The sequence below is a fragment of the Prenolepis imparis genome, unplaced genomic scaffold (genome assembly GCF_030444845.1).
Source record: "Prenolepis imparis isolate NDT839.2.m4 unplaced genomic scaffold, iyPreImpa1.0 SCAF_2, whole genome shotgun sequence".
NCBI classification, from domain to species: Eukaryota; Metazoa; Arthropoda; class Insecta; order Hymenoptera; family Formicidae; genus Prenolepis; species Prenolepis imparis.
The window spans coordinates 8,778,360-8,800,122 of NW_028141160.1; the positions used below are offsets into that span (position 1 = coordinate 8,778,360).

Genomic DNA, 21,763 nt, shown 5'->3' on the forward strand with positions numbered 1-21,763 from the left:
TTAATATACACCTTTCTCGGTTTAAAGTTTTAGACAAGTTAAAGAACATGCAAAAACACGCGCCGACACGACGCGCTTTAATGTCCGTATAAATCGCGGCCAGTATATCTAGCAATAACTGTCGATATCGATAGACATTCCGTAGGAACATCGCTGGAAAGCGTTTAGCCATCTCTTAATGGGTTTGGTTGCTCGTTAAAAAATTAAACTTCGATAGCCGGATTGACATATGAATATTCATGCTCTCTCTCGACCCTTTCGTCGGCAAAGCCACACTCGGAAAAGCGGGACCACGCTGTCGGCAGTGTTCAAAGAGATATATCGTGCCTCGAGTTTCTTCAGGTTTACCTAGGTACACCTAGATAGATTTCTAGACGACCGCTTCCCCTCTTCTCTTCGTTCTCCTCTGCTCATCCCTTCGACAAGTTTTGTGCATTAAGGAAAGGTAAATGCGATTTCGGAGCCGCGTGAACCACACAACGTTCGGCTCACTGGTTTTGTCACGATCGGTGCCGAAACTAAGCTGCATTATGCCGATCGGAAAACAAATTGGTCGTTTAAGAAGTTTGTGCCTACCGATCCTACTGTGTCATGAATATAGCGGTAATTCTTTGTGTTCTCGAATGCCGCATATAATATGTATCCCATCGCGAGAGCGGTACTTTCTACATTCCTCTACGTGCAGAATCACAAATAGATTTACAAAACTTATTATTGAGTAGATAGAAAAATGTTTGGAAACATACAATTGTTGCCTAATTATTTGATAGGAAAGTTTAGCCAATGGAAAAATAAGATACTTCTTAGCATCGTGTAAAATTTAACATCTTGTCAAATTTTATTTAAACAAATATTCTGTTGTAAAATATATAAATATTTTTAACAATAAAATCAAGAAGATGGAAAATTGCAAAAGAAACAGAAGAACAATATTGAAAGAGAAGAACAATAACGATGTTCTAAATAATCGTGTGTTATAGTCAAGATTCAATCTTAATAAATTATCTAAAATAACAAATAGATTTTTTTTATCTTTACGCATGTCACGATGTCTTTTTTAAAACTAAAACAGCACAAGCGTCCGCTATGTGCGATTTTATATTAAAAAGATATTATATTAAAAAGAATTATATAAAGTTTAAAAAAAATAATATAAAGTTTGTTTAAACACGATTAATATTTTTTCAGACATCAACTGATTAAAGCGTTAATTAAATTTTAAAATAATAATATGATAAAACATTGAAATAGTAATATGTTGTAAATAATGTTATACCTTATTCTCGTTTAATATTTTTCGACAGAAATCAGCTGATAACTGTCAAAAATATGAATCGTATTTAAAGTATTATAACATATTATTTAAAACATATTATTATAACATATTATTTAAAAAATTTAATTACTAAATTAACGCTTTAATCAGCTGATTAAAAAAAATATTACTAAAGCGTTAATTTGTTAATTAAATTTTAAAATAATAACATGTTAATAAAAATATTAAAATAGTAATATGTTATAAATAATATGTTATAATACCTTATCCGCGATTAATATTTTTTGACAAAAATCAGCTGATAACTGTCAAAAATATTAATATTTTAAAGTATTATAACATATTATTTAAATTAAAAACATATTACTATTTAAATTTTTTATCATATTAGTATTTTAAAATTTAATTAACGCTTTAATCAGCTGATATCTGTCAAAAAATATTAAAATATAGTAATATGTTGTTAAAATTTTAAAATAATAATATGTTATAAAAATGTATTTTATTTATTATTACAGGTAAGCATTACTGATAAGCTGCGAGCGAGTTTGACTTCGAGATTTTCAAGTGCCGAACGAATTGTTGCTTCGCGCGATTTTAGTTTTCGCATCGTTTTTTCTTATTGCAAGTGCAATACGCGAAATACGCGTGCGATTCACGCGTCGCGTCGGGAGTGCCGTGTAAAGTTCCGCGTGTCGGGAGTGCCGTGTAAAGTATATCGGGCGATCGTAATTATTCGTGTTTTCGCGAGTGTCGTGAGTGCTACCATGGACCAAAAGAGGAAGAGGAGACCCGGGGAGGCATCGGGCGACAGCGAGGCAACGAGGTATGCAAAAAATAAAACATTTGTTTCTATACTGCATTGATATTCGATCGTTTCCAGACTTTCAAAACATCCTGTACACATACAGACATGTATATATACATAATTTGAATATTTTGTTTTCAGATCAATGTGCTGTGTACCACAACTCCACTATTGCACGCATCGGTGAGTGAGAAAGTGTTTATTTTACAATATTTCTATAGCGGTGTAATGGCGGTTAGGTATTTTATTTATAGGATTTTATTAGGTTATTTTTTAGGTATTTTATTTATTAGGATTTTTACCACTCTTTTAATTTATTTATAACAATGGCAAGAAACATAAATTGAAATTAGCATTAATATTCCCTAGTAGCCGCTCGGTAATTTACACACGCGGAGGTCAAATTCAAGCTTAATAAATTATTAGAAAGGAAATTATCGCTACACAGCGGCACAAAACCTATAATTTTCCCATGATTTCTCTTAGAAATGCCTACTAATGCCCGCTAATCATGACACATTAATTCATTCATTACCCAGAAGTGAAACCTATCTACCGAAAGAGCTTTCTCAGAAGCGATTCGAAAAATTTCGAACAAACGATAGACCGGTGAAACATTCGTTCGGCACGCTGTCGTAGGTCCTGCGAATCGAATTAGCCGCGTGCTTCCCCGGGCATTAATCCGAGAAAGAGAGAGAGAGAGAGAGAGAGAGAGAGAGAGAGAGAAAGAAAGAGAAAAAAAAACTGCGAGACCCTTCGGCCCGCGACGAGGTAAATACCTGCAGGACGGGTGGCGAGCGGGAGCATATTGCCTGCTGCTTGGCGGTCAGGTGCGCGTTCTTACAGTTCTTTTCGGCACTCGCTGGACCGATCACACCCGCGCCGGCGATCTGCGTCTGCGGATCGACGCCGCTCCCTTGAATCGAGCCGGATGTCAGCCTCGGTTCCAGCCCCAAGTACCTATAAAAACCAGAACACACGCGCCTTTAAATAACGTAATGACGCAGCTGCTATATATATAATGAGTGATTAATTTAATTAATTTTCGCTTCATCGCACACGGTCTAGGTGCGCCGTTAAATAATAGGTCATCGCGAATGGACGGCGCATTAAATCTATGCTTCTTATTTCTTTCCAATGATATAATGATATTTCGTCTAACACAAAGACACGATATACTATTAGATTTTTAATTAATTATCTTTATATAATTAACAATTAGTCATGATTATATAATTATTGATCGAAAAACAATGAGAAATCGACAGTCATATTTGATCAATTATTATTCGCTGAATAATTTACGCGCGACGACAACCGTCTTTTGTCGCGAACGCTTTTAATCACCGACTCTGATTTGGATGCTAAAGCCAATTGTCCGGATCCAAGGTAAGTCGGCGCCGTCCGTTATCGAGAGAACTCGGTGGCCGACGTGCCGTGGATCATCTTACGGGGGATACGATAAAATATCTTACAACGATATATACACGGCGGAATGGAGAACCACGCGCGCGAGCTACCGACACCACGAAAAGATACTCACTCTCCGCCGTGACGAACCACCTATAATTAGAGCAGGTATTCGGGTGAAAATTATAGAGAGGAGAAAAGGCCCCGAGAGGCTGATATATATGGGGGGTGAAATGCGAACAGAAAGAAAAGGAACACAGGATACGGGGAGGAGGAGAGAGCCGTAGCTTCGTCGTGAACCAAGTCAGAAGGAAAGCCAAGTAAACGAGTTAGGCTGTTCAACTAAACTCTCTAAACCTAGTCTTACTCTAATCTGCTCTTAAAGCCCCGTTTTATTTCCTTGATTAATCGAGGGATACTCATACCGATTTATGCATTTTCCTGATTTCGGAATATTTAAATATAAATAATTATTTTTTACAAATTCAATAAAATAAGAGAGAAGGATATTTATCTTTGAATTATATTATTTTAATTATTGAAATGTCGCAAATAATATCTTGCAATTTAATATGATAGATTCTCTAATATAGTTAAAATTGATTGTTAAAGTCGTTTTTTAATATCAAGTAATTTTGTTTATTTATAAAGCCTCTGAAAATATAGAGCTTTCTGCAAATTAGACTTCGACACAAAACGAAAAGATATAATAAGATCGTAGAATCTTTAATAATTTCAACATAATTTTATTTTGATAGAATGTTAACTACGTATTGACTCTATATAATTTAACAATTAGTCGATTCGTTTAATTTTCAATGTGTAGCTGTAATTGTTAACCCGAGCTCAAATTAATTTACTGATAATTGTGTCGGTACCTAATTTCATTAAATGTAAATTGACTAGACAACTGCCTCGACTTCCTTACTTTGATGCCCTTAAATGCCCGGCGATCTCGTTCTTCTAAAAGCCTCGAACGGCTCCACACTGTTTTCAATTCTTTCGGCTCGAGGGGTTCACGATTAGTAGCACCGTACAGACACGGACAACGCTCGTTTACACGGTAAATCTTAATGAGAATCGAGGGTGTGGTTTTAGGGCTCGGAAGCGCTCCCAGCTGCCCTTAGGATACCAACGGGAAGCAGACGGTGGTCATGGTGTATCGGTATAAGAGAGCGAGGGGTTCGTTCGAAAAGTGGCTAAAACGCATTCGCTATTTGAAATGATAATTAACGTTACCGAGATACCCGCAACAACTGGAAATGTAATAGTGTACAATCTTATACAGCGAATCTTTTTTTAATTCTTAAAGACATTATGATATAAAAAACATATCTCTAATCGAATATCTCTACAGAAAACTGATTCAAAAAGATATCAGGTTTCTTTATTATTGAATACTTTTTATAATAATAATTTTATAATAATTTTTTATAATAATAATAATTAAAATAAAAAACATATAATTTTTGAAGTGTTCAAAGAATCAGATATTAAATATTAAAAGATATAAAATACTAAACTATTTAAAATGACATCTTATACACTGAGAGAATTTTCTTTTAAAATTTATACCCTGAAAATCATGGTAATCGCATGGAACAATATGGTATGGAAAGAATTTTATGGAAATTTTTCTGATTAATATTTATCACAATAAAAATAATATCTATCACAATAAAATATAAAACATGTTTGATTAATTTTACTACTGCATAGTAAAATTAATCAAAACATTTTATATTTTTACGTTTTAAATAAAAAATATATTTTCTTATTTTATATTTTATTGTGACAGATATTATTTTTTATTGTAATAAATATTAATCAGAGAAATTCTCATAAAATTCTTTCCATATTGTGCCACCATGATTTTCAGGGTAAATTCTAAGAGAAAATTCTCTCTGTGTAGAAAAAAATAGAGCAATCATAAGTTTCAAATTATATTTTCGATAGAGAGAGATGAGCGTTTAGAAAAGATCACGAAACATGTAACCACTTTATCCACGAACCGGATACTTTCGTTCTCATCCGCTGGCCGTTTTCTAAAGCACCCGTCAGTCGTAAAGGAGTCGATGATAGTTCGTCCAGGGCGCAGCTTTCGTCTAGGGGCTAGCGACGATGCGTGTAACGTTTATTATTTATTTGCGGCCGAGAATACAGACGCGGTGCCGGCTGATGCCGGCATCAGCAGTCAGCGAGACTCGTCAAGACTCCGACTCTCTCGGAGTCGACCAGCTATTTCAGGTTTGTTTGGATACGGTTTACGACCCTTCCGAGAGCGCGTTTTACGGATACTCAACGGCGAGATCCCACCCCACTCCTTTTTCGTTTTGGTGTGTTATCTTGTGTACTCGGAGATGTCATGGTGCTCCTCGTAACCGGGATTAACCGCGAGAGATCGAAACATTCCTAACAGGCGCGTTCGATCTCCACGACGAGCCGCAAGTAACATGAACGCGGGCGTTTCTGTGGCTGCATCGCGAGAAACGGTGTTTACGATAAGGATAAGTCTCTCGTCAAACAGTCGATTGCTTTCCCCGATAGAAGTCTCGTTCGATATTGCCGTCAAGATAAGTAGAAGCACTATTTCGCATAATGCTTGCGAAACGCTCAGTATCTGTGATACTCAATGATACTCTTGTTCTCTTCTCGGTTAAATGCCAAATGCTCAATATTTCTATATTGTCTCGAATATATCTGACATCTAAAAGAGGAGATACAAGTAAATCTAAAAATAAAAATTCTTTTTTTAGAAATGCTATAGATAACGCGTCTCTAAAACGCCTTGGTTAGATATAACGTACCTTAGTTAGATATAATATAACGTAAGCGTTGCTTGTGTGTGATATATTATCGTCGTTACTTTTTAACTTTTTAACTGCGTTGTTTTGCTTTAAAGACTTTAGGCTATCTTCTATTTGTCGCGACTTTAAAAGAAGAAATTCCTACTTTGAAATAATGCTGGAGATAGTAATCGACAGCACCTAAGCGGAAGCGACTAATTGTTCGGACAACCGATATAGTTTTGCGGTGAGCACTCACAAAATCGATATCGGCCGATCGGTTAAAGCGGTCAAGGACGTAACAAACGGGGAACGAACAATGGGAAGACCATCACTTTCTGCTTCTTATAATCTTTTGTCCCTAAAGAATTGGCTCACTGATTGAAAAAATGGGATTTTCTTTGATTTAGCAATCATTTTACAGATATCTTTTATAATACGTTCGGCAAGAAAGTACATTTACAATTTCATCCTTTATTTGTATCAAATTTTCTTTTTTATTCTAATAAATTTCGTATCGAAAATTTTTAGCTATAAATCTTCAAAATGCTTACAAGCTTTAAAAAAATTCTTTTATAGTTTTGAAGTTATATTTTATTGCAAAATTAATGAGACTGTTATTCTTGAAAATACGTGTGTCGAATAGTTTTTTTATCACATGTTTCTCTCATCAGAAAACTTGTTTTTAAAAATCAATATTTGCATCATAAAATATACACAAAAAAATTATGTATTCCGGGTGAAAAGGGATAAATGCGCGTACATCGTAAAGAAAACAAGCGCGTATTGAAAGATGGGGGGTGGCAGGAATGATAAAAGGGCAGAGGCAAAATAATTGCACAAAGCGCCGATATGAAAGAAATGAAATCCATATTCAGGTTCGCCAGGATATGTATCCGCGAAGGAGAGCGAGCGGTTTTCTCCTCTCCTATTCATCTCCGTTCGAAATGGAAAGAGAGCTTAGAGACGGAAGGAGGAAAGGAGGCGATCCCGCGGTTCAACAACGGCGAAACAACTGCGATTATTATATTATTATTCGAAAGCGCGGTATCGCGTTGCCGTCATAACCACGTCGGGGCCATGCTTTGTTCGTGTGACAGTGATAGGGCCCATTTATGTCGAGAACACTCACTCACAGCCGCCGATATAATGGCCGGATAAATCCTACGAAAGCCTACAATACGTCGTAGGTACGTCTCGTCGGTATTAACCCCCTTCCGCCCCTCTCTCTCACCCTCGGAAGAACGACGAGAATGGAGGGAGGATATGCGTCAGGGTGAACGCGAGCGCGAACCATTGAAGCGAGCGCCAGTACACGATCCGAAACTTTGCCTCATTCTAATTAGTATCGATTACCGAAAGGAGAGTCCCTCGTGCGTATACGCACTCCTCGATCTCACCCTCGCTGCGTAACGGCAACGAGCGAGGGGGAACAGGCGGCATACGTGTATATATTCGCTCGAGGATATTTGCCCGCGGTAATTTTTCGACCGCGTCAACGGATTGACTTGACCTCCGTAGACTGCGGTACAGCTAATGTGAGGGGGCACAGGGGATAACGGAAGGAAACCTATCGTTCCCTCGGGCGTATATTAGCTAAGGGAGCGCTAATTAGAGCGGTTAAGATAGGAATGTTGTAGTGGTGTGTGCCTACAAAGAATTTTTTTATATAACATATTTTATAATGAATTCGTATTTGGATATGTGTATTTTTACACTGAGAGAATTTTCTCTTAGAATTTATCCTGAAAATCATGGTAATCGTGGGACAATATGGTAGGTATAGAAAAAATTTTATGAAAATTTCTCTGATTAATATTTTTATCATAATAAAAATAATAATATCTATCACAATAAAATATAAAACATGTTTGATTAATTTTACTAAACTGCATAGTAAAATTAATCAAACATATTTTATATTTTATTGTGATGGATATTATTATTTTTATTGTGATAAATATTAATCAGAGAAATTCTCATAAAAATCTTTCCATTCCATATTGTTACGATTACCATGATTTTCAGGGTAAATTCTAAGAAAATTCTCTCTGCGTAATATTCTTTCTTTGAAGAAATGTACGATTGAACGAAATTGCAGATATTTTAGAATTGACTCAATTCCTTCACACAAATTTAAATTAAAATATAATTTAGACATTGTTTTTTGCAGAAATTTTAACTATGTTCAAATAAAATAGCTTTAAATAAATTAAATAAATTTTATTTTAATTCAATTAATTAAAACGCAAAATTTTCCGATTATGTATCATTTTTTTTTTATTTATTTTAGTTGTATATATTATTCGGTTATTCAATATTTGCTTATTATCAATTTTAAAAAGTTTCAATTCTTTCTCGCGATGGCTCGTATGATAGAACGATCACTCGATCAGCTGACACGCTAATCCTCTCGGATCAATCAGCGCAAGATGTACAGCAACGCGAAACATTCATCCTGCAAAAGTGCTCGTTATTTATCCACCTTCCTCTCGCGTCTTGAATCGCGTAAACAAATGTGCGAGCGTGCAGTGTGTCAGTAAGAGATTGCTTCCGCCAGGCAAACTGCCTCGAAGTTCGTGACAAGGAAACGTTGGCAACGGTCCCTGCTCACGATGAGCTTCGGACATGTAGAGAAGCTTAAAATATGAGACGCATATTTTTTCAGATGTACTTTATCACAGATTTGAGCTTTTAACGGATTAGTCCTTGGAATTAATTCTGATACACTGATCTAATTCTAATCGATATTCTCGCAATCTCTTATAAATATAACATATAGAAAAATATCTCTGAAGTTTTATATTTTGTTTATATTAATGATTTGATATGATTATATATGCATCGAAGTTTGAAGACATTTCGCAAAATTTGTACACGGAAATCAAAGTATAGGAAAACGAGAAGCGCGAATATCTATATCTAGTATTATAAATAAAATACTGAAACACTAAAGTATACGTTTTATATCACCGTCTACTGAAAAATCCGCGTCAGACGTCGTCACCGATAAATATCGTTTCGATAAATCTCTCTCGTACGCGATACATCAATCTGGCTTATATTCTCCGACTCAATACGGATATCTTCATAGCCATAGTGCGAAAACAGCCCTCCCCCGTGTTGGTTCAGGCTTTCGTTGCGCCGGGTTAAGGGTCGTTCACGCGTGAAACAAGGAGCCGGCGAGAGCCCTAGCAGGATCTTAACGCTCGGTTAGACAAATGTTGTCGGATACCACGATAGTTGCATTAGCATATTGCGCCGTACCGTGCGATTTGCATTTTAGGATGCTCGTGGAATTGGAGGGGAGAAGGGAGCGGAGGAGAAGTGAGATACACGTGCATTTTCTAATTACGACAAAAATAAATATGTTAAGTGACAAGTTGATATATGATTAATCGTTGAACTTTAAATTCATTAATGAAAAGAAAATCTCGGCATAAAGAGGCAAATTATTTTCAACAATTAATCTATTGAAAAATGATCGAAATATTTGTCATTTCTAGATAGTAATAGTATTGTTTTGCACATCCAAAGAGAGATATTCGTATATAATTCGAAAAATATATAAAAATAATAAAAAAGATAATTTTAGATTCTTTTTTTCCTCTTTGTGCATTTTTTTTTTGTAATTTATGAAAGATTAGCTCTTGTTAAATATGACTTTTCTTCTAAGAAAGAATAATGACTTTGCGAAGTTTGCGCTAACTTCAAAAGAAAAAAAATGTCAAGAGGAATACGGTGTAACGAGCGCTGTAAGCGAGTAATTAACGCTGAAAGATCAGAGTACCAACACGCGTGATGATGAGGCGCCACGCTGATCTGCAGTGTCCGTATGACAGACACTGCAAGCGACTGAAAATAAATTAAGGCATTCTCTAAAGCGCTTTACATAGAGGCCTTCATTTTCAAAGCAAAGAGGAATAAAATGTCAGCAATTCTCCATAAATATCTCACTTCTGCGTACCTCTCTCTAGCTATGTCTGAAAATAGTCGAGTAGTTTCTGCACATCTCTATAAGTATTTACTTTGAGCATTACTTTAATGAACTATTTATCGTATGTCTTCATTAATAATAATTAATTAACATTCATTAATTAATTATTCAACTATTTACGTTAATCCGTCATTCTTTATCTCATATAGACACAGAGAGAATTTTCTCTTAGAATTTACCCTGAAAATCATGGTGATCGTGGGACAATATAGTATGGAAAGAATTTTATGAGAATTTCTCTGATTAATATTTATCACAATAAAAATAATATCTATTACAATAAAATATAAAATGTTTGATTAATTTTGCAGTTTAGTAAAATTAATCAAACATGTTTTATATTTTATTGTGATAAATATTAATCAGAGAAATTCTCACAAAATTCTATCCATATCATATATATTGTCCCACGATTACCATGATTTTCAGGATAAATTGCAAGAGAAAATTCTCTCAATGCACACATAATTATTTATTTATATATAATTATTTATTATATATTCAAGTTTTTTATGCTATAACTATTATTCTTTACCAGTTTTTATTCGTCATTAATTATACATTAATATCAATCATACTAATATCAATTATATTTGATTATACTTAATAAATATAACATTAAGTTTTTACATCTCAATTATATGTTTATACACATACATCTGTTCATAGGAATTTTTTCCATAATAGTAATCCAAATAGTTGCTGTCTCTCTCCTTTTCTCTCTCTCTTAAGTCTTGATTTTTTCTCTCGAAAATTTTGATTTTGCGTGTTTGCCTGCGATGATCGTGAACAGCGGGAGCGTTTCCGCCCGTATGATTTTGCCGCTCATCTCGTGCGTACACTAGCTATTTCTGACACACGCGACGACGTCGGCACGTCGATTCCCCGGGTTGCGTCAGAAGCGGTCACAGATCCGATATTCGCGCATCCACGCGCGAATTATCGAGTACAAGTGTGGGTGTCGACGAAGCATCAGCGAGAGCGCGCGATTCATCGCGTGCGATGGTAAGGAAAGAATCGTCGTCTTGTTGGTGATCGTTAATTCGTGTCGCGCGCGTCCTACCGCTTTGATCACACGAGTATGCTAATTGTCGCTCACCACCCACTCACTACGAAAAAGACGGTGAAAAAAAACCGAGACGAGAGAGAAAGAAGAAATACAGATAGAATGAAATGAGAAAGAAATAATGATAAAGAGAGGAGACAGCGAGGAAAAAGATTCGATACTACTGCATTAGAGAAAAGAAACGCTAATAAATTAGTTATTGCAATTTAAAAACATTATATTTGAAATCATGTTACATGTTTTGAAAATTGAAAATTAATATTTAATATTCAATGTTGTATATGTTGTATGTATGTACAATATCATATGATGTATTGATATATATGTATATGGTAACAGAATGTCTAATTTAAATTTTGATGAAATTTTTTCTTTGTATATTGAAAAGTAAAGTTACTAAATAATTACACAATTTATTCAAGTAGCAATGAAACACCCTTTTTAGATTATTTTTTAAAATTATTTTATGAGTTTTATGAGTCGTACTACACAATAATATAAGTGAGTCATTATCGTAAAGATAAGAAAACTCTTAATTTTTACAAGTAAGAAATAATAAATTAACAATTATAAATGACAAATTGCTCATCTCATTGTTGCTGTCACGGAGTCTACTTCTTTGAGATCTCTTTCTCTTGTTATCCTTTGCTACTTCTTCATGGTACTCACACGTCATTCACTCGCGAAAGCACAGTTAATTATGATTGCATACGACTAATCACATGAAATACGATGATCATATTTCACTTTACATTACATCTACGACATTAATCGCACATCATATACGCACGGAAGAATGCAAAAATTATATATTTCAAAAAATACGAAATAATACGCACTAATAATACGCACTGAGAAGTTTCACATAGTAAGACCGAATTTTATTATGCGAATGATATGTGAGCTTTTTCTTTGCCGCGTTGTATCGTGCTATTATTTACAAACAGTCACCTTGTTATCATTTGCGCGGCGAGACTCGAATGACACGAGACTTTTTACAGTGTGTCATCTTTCAAAGTATGTAATTTTCGTATTTTTCCGTATAGTGTGCGATTAACGTTGTAAATGTAATGTATCTAATATCCATATGATCTCGTATTCTTGTGATTAATGCGCGTGTATTCGTAATTAACCGTTTTAACGAAATGAACAGCAGATAGAGAATAGAAAGAAGAGACCCGAGAAGGCATCAAACAACTATAAAATGAGTAATTTAGAATTTTGAGCAATTAATTTATTATTTATTTGTAAAATTAATTGTTTGCTCATTTCTGTAGTGATTCATTTTATTCATTATGTAATAAGAGCTAGAGTATAAAATATATTCGTATTTTGAATTACTTAAAATAGTTTATAATAAAATATTTATAAATATATTTAATAATTATATGTATATCAGTATTTCATTCAAAATGTATGATTCTCTCTCTTTCGATAAATTGTTATAAATCATGAAAATTCCTATATCACATTTCGAACAAGTTTATATTTAAAACAAATTGTTTGGAAGTTCTATAATTTTATTTTTTATTTCTTAAAAAATGAATAAAATTTGTTTTATATAATTGGTATTTAAACAAACTATATTTAAACGGCCATTTATTTGTGAAATGCGATGTACGATAATATTAGTTTAGTGATCGCACACTTCGAAACCTTCTTTAAATTTAAACCTGGTATTTCTATTACGAAAAATCAAACATATGTGCGGTATAATTGAGTTAATTTATTGAACTTTTGAAAAGTATTCACATACCTATTTCATATCGTAAATTAAGAAACAGAATATATAAATTGAGAGATGAAAGAACGTTTCATTAAAATCATGGGCTATTGTATATACATCTTATGAATAAGTCTCAATAACATCACGCCTCATAATTTATTATCCACTCAAATATGATATTGATATAAAAAAAACTCAAACTATTGTATGTACATGCGCTTTTTTCCCGCAGTTTTTTTTTTTTTTTTTTTTTTTGCACAAATAAAATACTCTCATTGAAAGCAATCGCTCTGTTAAATGAGAGGTGAAAGATTGACTGAAGTGGATGGCTTTGGCACTCTCGACCGCCATGTATATATGACTCCGATGTGAGACACAACGTATACAGCCGCCGACACAGTATTTATTCTGTCCCGTATGTGTCGCCTTATGTGAAAGTACCATTCATACCTCCTCTCCGTTCTCTTTGCTCTCGCGGTATATACGTATGTATATACCTTCGCTAAGAAGACAATTATCTCGCAGGTAAGACTCGGCAAGTGGCGGCGCTCTTTGTGTGCCGCGGCCGTGGTCTTTCGCCGCGTTCCTCAAATCTTCGAAACCATTTCGTTAGTACGGACCCATTATTGGCTTGTGGGGATTTACACGGACCGCATACATATATAAGGTGGACTAGAACCGGGCGTTGTCTTTCTCGCGTGGGAAATTATGAGCGAAAAAACGTCGACATCACATTCGAGTACTTTAATCGTCTGAATTTTGAAAATATTGAACATTAATAAATATTTTAATTATAAATATTTTTTTAGTTTACAAAATAGATAATTTATAAATAATATAAAATAGATATAACAAAAAATTTCACAATTCATAGATATTATAATGCTTATAATATTTCCAGAATCTAGATTTTCGTGAAAAAATTTGTGTATATATTGACGGAGAGTGTGCGATAAAAAGATCCATTTGCGAATATTCCACATCATTAGGTCGAAATTATTCGGGTTGTTTAAAGATAACTGACGGTAATTTCAACGCGTTTGCGAGCACGAAACCTGCCATGCCATATCTTCGATGTGCAGTTTTTTGTTTGCTTGCCGGGAGGGATCAAAGCGATGCAAGTATGCTGAGAATAATCGTCGACAAATGGGAAAATAACTTTTGCGCATACAGCCGCGCTCGATAAATCCCCGGGATATAACTCGAATATAAAATGTAAACTTAAAATAAAATAATATAATTATCGTAAATCACATACATCTGTGTCGACTTAAGCTTCAAAGAATCTTAAAGCGGACAGAACTTCATGATTGAATGATTCTGCAAATAGCGTTCGAAATAACAGCATCGTGAAATTTATCGTACATTTAAAGTGTCATCAATATTAGATCATACTAACATCGCGCACAAGAGCAAAGTGTGTTATTTAAAAAATTTCAGATCCACCGGATGTCTTAAACTCTCACGACAAATTCGCAATCGATTTTTGTCTAATGAATATTTTGCAATAGCTTGTTAGTCGGAACATTTTCTACATTTCTTTTTCTCTCTCTCTCTCTGTCACGATATATCTCGCAATTTTTATCTTTTATTTATTCATCTTTTTTTATATTGCGCGATATATGACAGTTGTAACGAGAAAATATTGATTGCTATACGATGAAGATTTATATTTCTAAAATTTAAAAAACAGCGTTTTATATAGACATTTTTCCTATCGATTATAAGCAAATCACAAGCGAATGATTGAAATCGGCGCATTTTCAATATATATATGTTCATGCTAACAGAAGTATGTTAATAAAAAGATGGCAACAAAAAGACCGCGCAGAGATCGAACTAGAGAATCTGAAGCTAAAAAATAGAGAGAATAAGAGATTCGGCTTGCGCACTGAATGAAAGAAAAAGAGCTTCGGCTAAAAGACGTAAACATAGGTACACGGGCCATTGAGCCTCCCCGAGCTGGTACAGCATGAGAAAGTCTGATTAGCTCTTTCGTTTCTTATTGGAAAACTTTCATTGCGGCTACGTCGTCGCGTCGGGGAGGCAGGAGCCACCGGGAGAAATTCCATCTCAACGGAAGCGGCTCAATTTAGCAGAAAATTCTTTATGCTTTCTCCCAATTACTCCAATGTTTACCCTCTAAACCGACCCTTTCCTCGCCCGCCCGTACCGCGCTTTCGCCCCTTCCTTATACGTATGGATTTTCCGCTTATTAAGCCATTGTCTCCCTGATCCGAGAATCTGGCCAATCTAGGTCCGCGGAATCGAGAAATCGTGACGTTGTAATTTCTTGCCATTTCGCGAGCGAATAAGAGGAAAATAAAAAACACAACAATCCTACCGTGTTCAATATAATAATAAAAAGGGAAACTTATATTTATTTATTAAATTTATAATTAAATGTATCTACATTTATTTTCACACATTTAAAATACTCTTTATTATACCTTCAAAAAAGCTACGATAAAAGAAACGGAAAATGAATAATCGCATGTTGGATTAAAGCTTCATTTAAAACTGTCAAAACATGATAATAAAAATTTAAAACATTTGCATCTCGATAGTTTCTTCTACAAAGTTTCATTCAGAAAAAAACTTTTAAACGACCGAAGGGATGGTGATATTTTGTATACATTATTCCGTACGTTGTCGTAGCTTGTGTTCTACGTAACGCGAGACACGATAGAGATACGTTTCTCGAAATAAAAATCCGTCTTAGGACGCGTAAACGTATGGCAGCATCACGCACGCTTCTAAACGAACACCCTCGCGTTTGCCGTCACTTCAAAGACGAGATTTTTCGGAAGTGTACTTTATCTTTGACGGTCAGCTTCGCACGGAGTCAGAGAACGGCGCCGGATGTATATGGCGTGTTTTTTTTTTTTTTTTTTTTGCAGCACTAGTTCCTTTTTTATTCTCCGGTCATCTGAAAAGTATATATTATTACTCGTTCCGCAAAAAACTTTATCATTATAATTGCGACGAACTATTACGATACGTTTGTGCTAATTTATTTACGAATTTTTTTTTGCAATATTGCTTTCGCTGCAGCGTTTCACGCAGCAGTAATTAGACGGTAATTAGAGCGAGATAAGGGGATTGACTTATTTTTGCTACAAAAAAAAAATCGTTTATACCACATTGTGTTTCGTGTGCAAGCGTTATGATAATTTTTATATCGTAATTTGTGATCATACAGAACGGTCTACTTTATAAATAAGTTACTCTTTTGATGCAATAAATTCAGGCTATCGATTTCTGCATTATGTAACACTTCTGTGTGTATTAAAACAGTAAGTTTCTGTATAATCAGCGTTCACAAATGACTTTATCGAGAATAAAAATATAAGTAAAAATGGTAATCATGAAAAATATTATAATCAGTTTGCAATTCATTTTTTATTTCGTAGGAATAAACGAACGAAATGAGTATATTCAAAGCGACAATAGATCTTTCGCAAGTCTTTCATCATCGGTATCTTTTTAACAATCGTGGCCCTTCACGCGTGCCCTATTCAATGAGTTATCATATTGGTCGATCATCCGCGTCATGCTCGATCGCACTTTCTCTCAGGAATCAATGTTGTAATGGAGAAGCAAATCATTATTTGAATCACATGCTCAATTTGGATATAATTATATAATTATTTTTTAAAAAGTATTTAAAGAATATAATCAAATGTATGTTTTTATTCATCTAAATTTTTTATCAATGCAGTCGTAATGTCATTAATGAACCAATATCGCAAAATCTCATATATAGATAGTTATTTAAAATAGAAATAAAAATTCTAATTATTTTTGAAACTATTTAAAAATTTTAATAAATTTTAATTATAAATGCATACAATTCATTCCAAATTAATTTAATATCTCATTTTAGATAGAGATCTAAATTATTTATCATGACTTGTAAAAAAAGCAGAAAAACTATAGCATCAGAGAAGGCTTCAATATTCTTAAAAAAAAAAAAAAAAAAAATTATACAACATTTAACATTAAGATTTCCCGTCTACTTCCTGTTCGTTTCTCTTTGACAGAATATTTCATGTGAATTTCGTACTGGACAAAACTCGCAATCAGACTCGGTCGCATTCAGTCCTCTCTAAACAGCGGTTATGTATACGTAGCTATAATTTTATCAGTAGGTTTTGCACGCGCGACTAAACGTGTCGCACGAAACTCGGAGCACGCCTCTAAGCGTGGCTCGGTTCTACGGTAAGAGCCCCCCCAACGTATGTCGTAGGCACACAGCCGAGGTCACGCAGCCCCAGTGCTCAGTGGAGACGCGGCATTTTATGGTGAACGCGTTTTATTGCTCACGGCTGCCGCGACCGAGTAGTCGGCGACGTTCAAAGGCCGAGGCGGAACAGTAAAGGCTAGTTTAACGGTGCTAACAGCGACCACAACACGAAATGTATTACTATACCACCGGCGCGATCCCTGCCGCTCCCTTTACCTCGCCCGTTCGCGCCCTCGCGCACCCCACCTGACATCCCTGTCGATAGTGCGATAATTTACAACCACGCGAGTTTAATTAAATTTTCCAACCAAGACGATCGGATCGGTCTTTCGCAAGTGACTGGCTTCGGATGGAAGCAAACCGCGCGCGTGCGTTTTTATCGCGAAGATATGACTTGTGATAATTCTTAAAAAGAGTACACTGAGAAAATTTTCTCTTAGAATTACTAAACTGCATAGTAAAATTAATCAAACATTTTATTGTAATAGATATTATTTTTATTGTGATAAATATTAATCAGAGAGATTCTCTTAAAGTTCTTTCCATACCATATTCCATCCCACGATCACCATGATTTTCAGGGTAAATTCTAAGAGGAAATTCTCTCTGTGTAGCGAAAACACAAGGATATCCTTACGAGAGGTATCTCAGCTTGCGAGAAAAAAAATAGAATATTCGATTTTGCATTTATTCTCTTAAAAGCTATTTATTCTATACAGTGTAGGATGTTGTCGGATTTTCTCGCAAAATAAGGAATAAATTCGTCATATTGAGGAATAAAGGGCAAGATTTTCCCGGCGCAGATTTCGCGTACAGTGTTCGTACAGGAAACGGAGCTCGAGTTTATAAATAAGCACCATTTACGCGCGCGCCGTGTCGGGGATTAAAATTGATTTCGTGTTTATGAGATGTCGCGGATATCTTTCCGCGCGATCCCTTTCGGCGTTGGAACGTCGTAGAGTTCCAAGAGCGCATCTCGAAGAGGCGAGAGAAAGAAAGAGAAGGGACGGATCTTCCGAAAATAACCGCGATTTAGGATTGCCTTTAATGTGCCCCGTGATGCTGTGTTGCTTTTGAAGAGTACCATGCTATTGAATCGGGATAGCATGCAATTGACATAATAGTCCTTCTTTTTAGACATGAATTTTCTTAAGAGATTCAATGATATATATATCTTGAATTTGAAACTCTTGAGATTATATGTATCAGTCATATCTTGAATTATGTTAGGGAAGAGAATCGTGGGAGCAAACACACGCGGCAGATTCTTGAAATTTGCACTCATATAAGTAGCTTTTTATTAATGAAATTGTCTTGATTGAATGGAGCAAAATAGTAAGAATTAAATTATCTAATGATATATATATCTTATAACCAGTCATGCAACTGATGCGTTTATATTGCGATCTATTGCAACACGTTAATTTGTCTATAATAACACGTATGTAGAGTAAGAAAAGATATTGCTTAGCTAATTAGAGAAAATATTTAAAGAAATACAAACAAGCGCAAAGAGAGATGAATTATTAAGATTGCATACGAAAGATATTTTAAAAACTCCATTAAAAGCATTCAGAGATAGCAGAAGATATCGGAGATAAATAAGCGAACGAGATTCCAGGAAAAGTCGTAAAACGTTTATCTTAATTTTTCTCACGGCGAGTTTTTACGTAATAATATACTACTTTGTCCGTTTTTTCACGACTTGGATGATATTGCCGTTTAAAATTCTCAAAGAAATTACAGAGTTTCTTGTAAAAGATTGTGAAATTTTCTACCAAACCAGCTTCTGTTAAATGTTAAATAAAACACACTGACAAAATTGCACACAAGAAGTATTCCAACAAAACATTTTTTTTATTCTATCCAAATGTCATTATGGCGTATAAACTGCGATCTATTTTCCGACAAATAAGTATATAATTTCGCAGACACTGATAAATTTTATCGGCGAACAACTCTTTCACGAAATCATTCATAAATGGCGACATATTTTGTTCTCTCCTATCATTTTTTTTATCACGTCGATCGATGCGCGGACATTCACTTTCATTCTTTCTCCTCTTTTTTTTGTGGTCCCCGTTATTTTGCTGTCCTTTCCGTCGTGTAGAGCCGCGCGTTTCTCGCTCCAAGTTTCATTTCGGTATCCTTCCGCATCTCCGATACATGAAATCGTTTCCATCCTTCTGGCACCAGAGGAAAAGAGAAGCTCCGGGGATCGAGCGAGCGCATGCTAAGTTGGCGAAGAAGCCAATCTCAGAAATGAATATGACTGCTGCAAAATTCACGGAACAATCCGCGGGATGTTGAATGCGGTCTGTTTGTCTGTTTGTTTACACGCCTAGTTCTGGTCTCATTTATATGCACGTGCATCATCGCACTTGTACACGCGCAAAAAACCGACCGAGCGCATTCGCGCGCGCTGGTTTTTTGCTTGGCAAAAAACTTGTCTTATTCGCATATATGTGTGTGGCTCTGACCAAATAAGTAATAAAGCGTATAGAATCTGTGCGAGTCAACACTGAAAATGGGAACTGAAAATGCCCGATGGAAGCAAAGAATAAAGGATAGAGAACGTTGCGCTATGCTTACACATGTTGCACGCTTGCATTATTATTTTTTTTTATAACGAAAACATTCCTGCCAAATTGAATTAAGTCTTAATCATTTAAATAATTCGATTATCTTCTTTTGGATTATTTTTATTAATTATTTTTTATCCTGCTTAAATACGCGATGTTATATTTTTATTTCAAATTTAAATATTATATGTATTCTATATATTTATATTTGAAATTTATAATTATCTAGATATTCATGAAATAAATATAAATATATATATTATATATTAAATATATATAATATATTTATATTATATATATTATTGAAATTTCATGAATATCTCTAGATTACTTAGACAAGAACTGCGAACGCTATATTGTGCTCGAGAACTGGCAGCACTCCGGTAAATTCGGTCGGAATTGAAAAAGCGCTGATACCAGCGAGAATACTAAAACCAGACGAGGAAGAAAGTAAAGGCAACAGTAGCTAGGAAGCCAAGAGGCAGCCGCGAACGAAGCAGAGAGCGGATCTTTCGTGGAGAACATCTGCGCAAGTATACCGGAAGTGGTACGAAGAGATTGTTCGCGAGACACGTAGAAAGGGAAATGAAATTTTGAACCGGTCGAACGCATAACGAAAAAAAAAGACGATATATGCACCAGCGGATCAACAAAAGCGGACTGCCATTGGTCGGCCGGGTTAAAAAAGGGTTGGATTTTCGAGTGAACATCGCCGCGTAAAGGGTGGAGCGCTCGAGGACGCTCGAGTGTCGATGTAGCGTGCGTGTTATGCAAAAGAGAGAGAGAGAGAGAGAGAGAGAGAGAGAGAGAGAGAGAGAGAGAGAGAGAGAGAGATAAAGGATGCAAAAGAGCTTGAAAAAGGGGCAAGGGACGATCCCGGAAAAGAGCGAGGGAGAGAAATAAAAAAAAAAAAAAAAAGAAGAAAGAGAGTACACGCGTGTGCACGCTCAAGCTTTCTCCGCTCGAGTACACTCGAGATATGGAGCCAGCCTCGAGCTTGTTTCCCACAAGTTTTCTCGAAAGCTTGTTAGCGAGATTCGCCATTTTACTCACCCCCGCTGGCTACCACTGCCGCTTCCTTCTTTTCTCTTTACGTTCCGTGTACCTCCCCCTTCTATATACGCCGCCTCCATCGTGGTGCCCCTTTTCCACGAGAAACTTGCTCTTGACAAAAGATCGACCGGGAAGATCGAGCTGCCGGCAAATCGAGAGCGCTCTCCATTTCGGTCCCCTCTATCCACAACTTTTCGTGAGCATTACGCCCTAGTTATTGCGATTCGTTCTTTTTTTTTTTTCTTTACCGATACTATGATAAATGTCAGCGACCACAAGGAGAAAGAATCACAGGTGGAATGAGAAGTAGGATAACTGGACAAGAGTTGTGTTTATTTTTTTGTTTCCACTTTCTTTTATATGCTTTTCTTCATGTATGTTTTCTCCATCCATGAATTCCATTCTAAAAATGAGTATTCTAGTTCGAGAGCGAGGTAAATTACAACCTTTACCAATTTAAGAGAATGGAGATTGATCTTTCAGAATAACGATTTCCGATAACGACAGGATTTTTCCGTCTACCCACATGTATAAATATATATATCGTATCGATATGAATATAATTATTTATGAAAAAAACAAAGTTGATAAATAAAAAATTTCATGACTAATTCAGAAACTAATATTTAGAACTATTCTTATAAGAAAATATCGTGAAAAAATTATTTTAATCAAAAACAAGTCTGCCAATTCTCTAAGCTTCTTTGCGAATTTCCAGATTTATGTCGGGATCTCGTTAAATACTTCCCGCAACAATAAAACAGCAAGTTGTTTCTCATTAACGCTATATGGAATACTGTGCGCGGTGAGAGC

General features: G+C 35.3%; 1 protein-coding gene across 1 annotated transcript in view; it reads right to left on the bottom strand.

Annotated features, from left to right (window-relative positions):
- LOC145948496 (protein Wnt-4) overlaps positions 1 to 21,763 on the bottom strand; it is a 43,811-nt gene that overhangs the window by 8,776 nt on the left and 13,272 nt on the right. Inside the window, exon 2 of the mRNA XM_083058185.1 lies at positions 2,864 to 3,044. Within this exon, the coding sequence (XP_082914311.1) occupies positions 2,864 to 3,044 (181 nt within the window). The remainder of the gene's footprint in view (positions 1 to 2,863; positions 3,045 to 21,763) is intronic.